This window comes from Siphateles boraxobius, unplaced genomic scaffold (genome assembly GCF_051911475.1).
Source record: "Siphateles boraxobius isolate OS27281-9 unplaced genomic scaffold, OSU_SipBor_1 2, whole genome shotgun sequence".
Taxonomy (NCBI): Eukaryota; Metazoa; Chordata; class Actinopteri; order Cypriniformes; family Leuciscidae; genus Siphateles; species Siphateles boraxobius.
In genome coordinates this window covers 11,174,777-11,182,500 of record NW_027508810.1, presented here as the reverse complement: position 1 = coordinate 11,182,500, position 7,724 = coordinate 11,174,777, and the positions used below count along the sequence as shown (strand labels likewise).

General features: G+C 38.9%; 1 protein-coding gene across 5 annotated transcripts in view; it reads right to left on the bottom strand.

Moving 5' to 3' along the window:
* The window catches only part of enox2 (ecto-NOX disulfide-thiol exchanger 2), a 280,102-nt gene that overhangs the window by 13,125 nt on the left and 259,253 nt on the right, over positions 1–7,724 (bottom strand). For all 5 annotated transcript variants that reach the window (XM_077235881.1, XM_077235879.1, XM_077235883.1 and 2 more), the window contains one exon: positions 2,959–3,099. In XM_077235881.1, the coding sequence (XP_077091996.1) occupies positions 2,959–3,099 (141 nt within the window). The remainder of the gene's footprint in view (positions 1–2,958; positions 3,100–7,724) is intronic.

Genomic DNA, 7,724 nt, shown 5'->3' with positions numbered 1-7,724 from the left:
ACGTTCCATCACAAATAAAAAAAATTGACTCAAAGTACAACTACTCAATATGCTTACAAAATCTTTAATAATATTTGAATAAAGGCTGCAATTTTCCTAGGCTGGATATCACTTTTGGCCACCGATTTTCCATTGCATTGTTGAAAGAATCATTGAATTTGATACTTGTAATTAATACAATATTTATTAATTACTAAAATTTAAATAAATAAATAAATAATAAATGAACAAACAAATAATATAACTATCAATAATACATTCATATTTACTTGACATTTGTGTCTTCAATCTTACTACTGTTAAGTAAAAGGCCTGCTTTTTAATGCAGTGAGCTGATTTGGGACGGCACACACAACTCTACGACAGATATTCTAGGAAAAATATTAATGAAGTTTATCACAGCAAGAGACGGAAGAGCAAACACTGAGACACACACGTACAGGCTGATGTATGACATACGCAACACATTCATCTAGCAGAAAACAATAAACTGCTCTCACAACCGATGGGCACAGATCTATAGGAGGAATGGCTGCGTTAAAATTGATTTTCATTTCTTCCATTAATGAGTCTGTCTCAGGTGATTCATCAATGCACATGCTGATGCCTTGAACTCTCCTTCCGCATGGATCAGTGGTGCCGAGATAAATTCCACTGCAGAGTGCCAATCAAACCAGACTCACTGCTGCACCACATCCAGACATTTCTCCTTCTCGTCCTGCTTTAAATCACGAGTAGCCGACCAACCATTTCTAAAATGATTAGTCTTGGGGGTGATAAAACCCAAACTTAACCTAAAACGATCCGCTCCACGGTACCAGATAAGAAAAACTGAGATAACGACATCTGCCTGTACAAGATAACAGGCTATCAAATTTTGGGCGTGCATCATTTAGCCTTCTCAAATTGCCGTTACCTTTTGGAAGTTCAATTTGAAACTCAATATGATTTAAAATGTCACTTTTCCTAAGTTTCATACATGAATGAACAGTTTTTAACTCATTCGTTGGGAACGGTCCCCTAAGCAACACAGTCATCGGTTCCCCTGAATAAGAGCTCTGTTGAAGACAGTGGCGGTGACACACGGTTAATTGAAAGCGGCTTGTTGTAGCCGCTGGTGTGGCGTCTTGGCTGGCGCTGCAGAGGTGCCATTAGTTTTCATTAGCGTCTGCTGCTGCTGTTGGGAACTCGTGCGCTGATCGTACTGAAGACCTTTAAGAGGACCCATTGTTTTGCATTTTCGGCAGAAATTTTTGGGAAAAATCGGCAGAAGATTACGGATTCCACTTGCTCATTAACAAGAGTGCTATATGTGAATGGTGCGGAGTTGCATGATTTTGCCAGAAGCACTCACTTCAAGATTGTGTGATAACGCACAAATCATGAGCATAACACATCAATGTGACACGCCTGTCAGCATAAATTCATCGATAATTACATACAGTGTTAATAGACAATTAACAGTCAAAAATATCATTGAAAAGAAAACAATTAAAATGTAAATGTTAGTGAATATTACTAATGGACAGGTTCAGCACAAGTATGAGGACGACAAGAAAAACATTCACTGAAAAAAATCCATTAAAGAGGACCTATTATGCTTTTTTAGGTTTTCAACTGTTTTTGGTGTGTTATGTTGCTGTTTGAAAATGAAAAAGGACTGCAAAGTTACAAAGCACAAAGTCACTCCAAAGGGAGTTATTCTCTATATCAGTAATTGCTGTTTCTGAACTCCCTGGAAAGCGCCGCGATTGTAGTCTTGAGTTTTTGTCCGGGAACGTACATGTCAAAATATTCCTCATTTAAATAATTCCCCACCAAGGCACATGCAAAATAAAGGGGATGAGGCCTGGTTGAGTTGAGTTAGTAGTGTGTTGAAACTGGCGGTTATGGTAAGAGGCGTGACATTTCCGAAACACGACAACACACTATTCCAGCCGAACATTTAGAGCACATTGCAGTTTTTAGAAGGATGGGCTTCACTGAAACGGAGAATTACTAAACGTAGCGTTACTGACAGACTGGGAAGAGAGGTGCTGCAACAATGTCAAATATGTGCAGTCGTAATGTCGTTTTGAACATTCAAGCATGAAAACATTCTAGTACACCACAAAAACAAAAATAAATTATAATATAATAAAATATACATTTATATAAATAAACAATTATAAATAAATATATATATATATATATATATATATATATATATATATATATATATATATATATATATATAGAAAGGGACACCCTGTGATTACAGATTGATGTTTGAAATGTTGTCTCTTCACTTACATATTCTGGTCCACATTTGTCCTTTTAAACCAGTGGTTCTCAACCAGGGGGTTGAAAAATTATTTTAAATAATTTAAATAATTTCATTTATTTATATTAACATACTTGTAATTAAAATGCCAAAAAAATGATTTTCAACATTAAACACATCATGTTTTTGAGTTTATTTATTTATTTATATTACAACAGAAGAACCTGATGGGAAGGCCTTTGAATATTGTTTTGGCCTCGGAGTCAAAAAGGTTGAGAGCCACTGTTATTTTCCAGACATCATAACTGGATCATTCCCATCAAATCTCTGAAATAATGCCTCAAATGTTTATGCGTTAACATGAAGGCATTCAAATGGTGGCTTACTTGTAAACAAGGGAGTCTAATGCAAGAATTTCACACTGTTTTCCTTTGTTTCAAACGCAGAGACTCATCCTGAGCTCATGTTATTTTAATTAGAGCGCAGGGAATCAGATATTCTCGGTCTGATCTGATTCCCTGGAGAGCGTTCAGCAGGACAGACTCATTAATACACGCCGTCCTCAAACTGACAGCCATCTCATCCTCTTCCTCCTCATCAGACAGAACACACCAAATCCAGACAGAGTTAAAGAACAAAGACGCGACACAAGCACAGACAGGAGCCCCAGACAGAGACAGACATCTGTTACTCACGGGCAGAGCGTGTGATGTGGGGAAAGCTTGAATCCGATCTTTCAGACTCTGGATCTGGCTCTCGAGCTGTTGTTTTTCCTCAGAGTTCTTCTCCAGCTCCATCTCTCTCTGTTTCAGATCCTCACGAAGCTTGAGCAGTTGCTAGAGAAACGGCACAAAGGAAAATCGACGACATTAAAAACACATAACGAGAGACGAGCTTTATAAGAAGCTCAAAAGGCCTGACACGGCACGCAGATAAGATCATCAGTATTTAAAGAGAACACACGCTGTGCACAATCGCTTTGATGGCAGTTTGCGCTGCTTCATTAAATTGAATGTTAGGAGGTGTGAATACCTATGGCTCTTGTTCAAAACCTAGCGAGCCACTTGCTGTACCGGCTCCAATAGGTCAAGATTTGGCTGGTTAGCATGGACCGGTTAGTTCCTGCTGGTTTATGTAGTACCTGGACCCAAAAAAGCACTGACAGCCGTGTATTCAGATTTTTATTGTAAGCAACATATGTAAGCAGTGCCCTTTTTTTTTTCAGGGCTCTTAAAAGCGTGAAATGCATTTTCAAGGTCTGCTGCCTTTGACATCACAGCTCAGGATACTGTAGGTGCTTGCAGGATCCAATCACTCAATAAGTACCAAATGAGATTTAACACTGGCCTTGGTTTACGGAGTCCCACACATGACATCCGGGAAAAATACAAATAAAAACTTTCAAAAAATAAACAAATACATACACACGCACGCACGCTCGTTTTTAACCAATTATTCCAACGTGGCTACATTTTAGTAAATCTAGTAAACAAATTATATTGTGCGCATGATTTACTAAAAACGAATGAATTAGTAAAACGTGCTGATGTATTACCAAGTCGTGGGAACGAATTATTAATCCGTGACCACGATATACATATTTTTCCAGCATGTCATGTGCTTGGCTCCGTATTGGTGAGTAAACAATACAGAGTTACTTGCCAGTTGGCCAGTGTGGAACTGCAACATTACATCATTTTAATTGAACGATAGGCTGATTATTGTTGATGTGCGTGATTGAAATACCAAATAAAGTTAGGCGTAAGGAAGAGGACAGATGCTATTTCACTGGCTCATCATATACACTGTAAATTTATTTACAAAAAAAATAAATTGTAGTATGTTTTACAAGAAAATACTATTTCACAAAATCTCTCCGTTTCAAAATTTCATGTTTAATTCAATGTGTTTCTTGTCGTTTCTTTGTAATTATTTGTAAATCTTACCAGCATTTTTTTAATTGAAATTAAAATTAGTTCAAAAGTAAATCCTAAACCAAATGTGTATGATGCATATAAGATTTCAAGTACTTCTGTGAAGTCCTGTGCCAACTGAAGAAATGCTTTTTGAGATGAATTGGAACGCTAATGGATAGATAGACCCATGTATTACGTATACGTCCTTGACCTAGACAGCATTCAATGCCCAAATATGCTGTCTTAACAATGCTCCTATGTTTGGAGACGTCTTGCTATCAAATAATTCAATCTCAGAAGTTATGAATGTGTTGAATATGGCTTTATTTTATTACCTCTAGCTCATAAAGACATTTCAACAATATACACCTGATATGACAGCTGTTCCCCGACCTCCAGAGGTGCTGTGCCAGTGATATTCAGAACTGAGAGGGAAAATATTTGGACGGTGTGCATTTCAGTCAGAGACGAGTAAATAGATTTTGAGCCTTGAGGATGTTTGTATGTCTGTAGCGGCTCAGGTGAGGGACTGATTAAATCCAAAGCTGGATATACACACAGGCTCTGTGCTGCCAGAGGCCAATCTCAGTGGAGAAGTGTGTGTGTCTGTGTGTGCCAACCGAATCTATATAAATTAAAATGTACAGTGAGGGAAATAAGTATTCAACACACGATTTTTTTTTATTAAAGGGTGGTTGATTGTGATTTCACTTTTCTAACTTTAGTTAGTGTGTAATGTTAATGTTTGAGCATAAACAACTTGAAACTGCAAAGTTACAACGCTCAAAGTTCAAAGCAAAGGAAGATATTTGCTTTTAAAGAAATCGTTTTTTAAGGACTACAACAAACGGCTGGTAGAGACTACATGACATACCACCCAGGTTAGTGACATCACTAACCCTAAATTTTACATAAACCCCGCCCCCGGGAACACACAAGCAGTGTTGAGAAGAGGAAGAGTTGTTGTAATAGAGCACATTTGTGAGTCAAGCTGTTGCATCCGTCTTTTCACACGCAATACAGTACGTAGCAGTAATACAAATGCAATAGCATGTCACTCACAGGCATCTTACAACAGTTCCCACACCAGCGATTATATATATAATCATGACAGAATATGCTATTTGAAGATAGTTAACTTAACTCCACATCAGCAACATAAATTAATCAACTAATCATTCAGAAACGACCTGTTGCATTCTACATGTTGTCACTTCTTCTTGAGTCTCTCCATCATTGTCCAACTCCAGTTTAAACATAAAAGGCAGAACAGTTTCTGACATTTTAGTGCTTGTCTGCGTGAGGTAATCAGAGCTGCTAACACAGAGACAGAGACACAGACAGACAGTCTGATAGACCGACAGACAGACAGACACACACACACACAAACACACACACACACACAAATTGGTCCCGAGCGTCCAGGTCACGATCAGCCATGGTTTCATTCACTCCGGCTCCAACACACCACCACGAAGCCTGGATGGTTCCGCGGAAGCCGCGAGCCAGGACAAGAATCTTTTCGCCCCTCCCGGTTTTCGAGATCTCCACTCAGAACCGATTCTCCCCTCTTCGTGAAACGGAACGCGATGCTGTGATCATCGGCGATTCCACCGTCCGACACGTCCACGCTTTGTTAGGTAAAAGTAAGGTGCACAGTCACTGCTTTCCTGGTGCTCGTGTTCTCGATATCACTGCGCGGGTAACTGAGATCTTGAACGGTGACGAGCGCGTCGGAGCTGTTGTGCTGCACGTGGGAGCTAACGACATTAGGCTGCGACAGACGGAGGTTCTGAAGAAAGACTTCAGGAGCCTTATCGATACGGTACGCAGCACATCACCTGAAACATCGATTATTGTGTCTGGACCGCTTCCTACGTACCGACGAGGGCATGAAAAGTTCAGTAGATTATTCGCGCTAAATGAATGGTTATTGTCATGGTGCAATGAGCAGAAACTGATTTTTGTAAATAATTGGAATCTGTTTTGGGAGCGACCAAGGCTCTTCCGCGCTGATGGCTTACACCCAAGTAGAATTGGGGCAGATCTTCTGTCGGATAACATCTCCAAGATGTTAAATACCGTTTGACTAGTAACCAAAAATCCAAATCACAGTCTCTACTGCACCAATTTAATTGATATTAATACTAGTGTAGAACATTGCATAGAAACTGTGTCTATTCCTCGTTTATTAAGATCAAATAATAAATCTACTGCGGGATCTAGAAAAAATCTAATTGTTATTAAAACAAAAAATCTCGCTAGTAGTGAACAAAAACAATTTCTAAAGCTAGGTCTCCTAAACATTAGATCGCTCACACCTAAGGCGGTTATTGTAAATGAAATGGTCACAGATAATAATTTCGATGTATTTTGCCTTACTGAAACCTGGCTTAAACCAAATGATTATTTCGGTCTAAATGAGTCTACTCCACCAGGATACTGTAATAAGCATGAGCCCCGTCTGTTCGGTCGTGGCGGCGGTGTTGCAACAATTTACAGAGATACCCTTAATGTTACTCAGAAAACTCGTCATAGGTTTAATTCGTTTGAAGTGCTTGTGCTAAATGTTACGCTCTTAGATGTAAGAAAAAAAATCCCTATTATCTCTAGCATTGGCTACCGTATATAGACCTCCAGGGCCTTATGCCAATTTTCTAAAAGAGTTTGTTGACTTTCTATCAGATCTTTTGGTCAACGTCGATAAAGCATTAATTGTTGGAGATTTTAACATACACGTAGATAATTTAAATGATGCGTTAGGGGTTGCATTTACAGATCTATTAAACTCCTTCGGGGTCAAGCAAAACATCACCGGACCAACTCATCGTCTTAATCATACACTCGATTTAATTATATCATATGGAACCGATCCAACCGATATAGATATTGTACCGCAAAGTGATGATGTCACTGATCACTACTTGATAACTTGCATATTACGCACTGCTATAATATGTCATGCTGCGCCACGTTATCGACCAGGTAGAACAATTCGTCCATCCACCATAGATCATTTCTCAAATAGCTTATCTGATCTGTCCCAGCTGCTGCCTGAACCCAAACAAACAGATGAACTAGACGAACTAACTAGCACTATGAGCTCCATTCTCTCTAGAACATTGGATATTGTTGCACCCATTAGATTAAAAAAGGTCAGAGAAAAAAGTATAGCACCATGGTACAATAATACTACGTATGTTTTAAAGAGAGAAACCCGTAATTTAGAGGTCTTTAGAATCGCGTGTAAAGACAGTATGTCACGTTATAAAAAGGCCCTTAAAACGGCCAGGGCGGAGCACCTCAGCAAATTAATAGAAAACAACCGAAATAATCCGAGGTTTTTATTTAATACCGTGGCTAGACTAACAAATAAACAGACGTCGTCTGAACAAAATACCTCGTTACAGTTTAGTTGTAATGATTTCATGAACTTCTTCACCGAGAAAATTGAAAGCATCAGAATCAAAATCGTAAACGTTCGATCTCTGCTCGCGCCTTATAATTCAGCCGCAATTATCACCCCGCAAGAACAATTACAATGC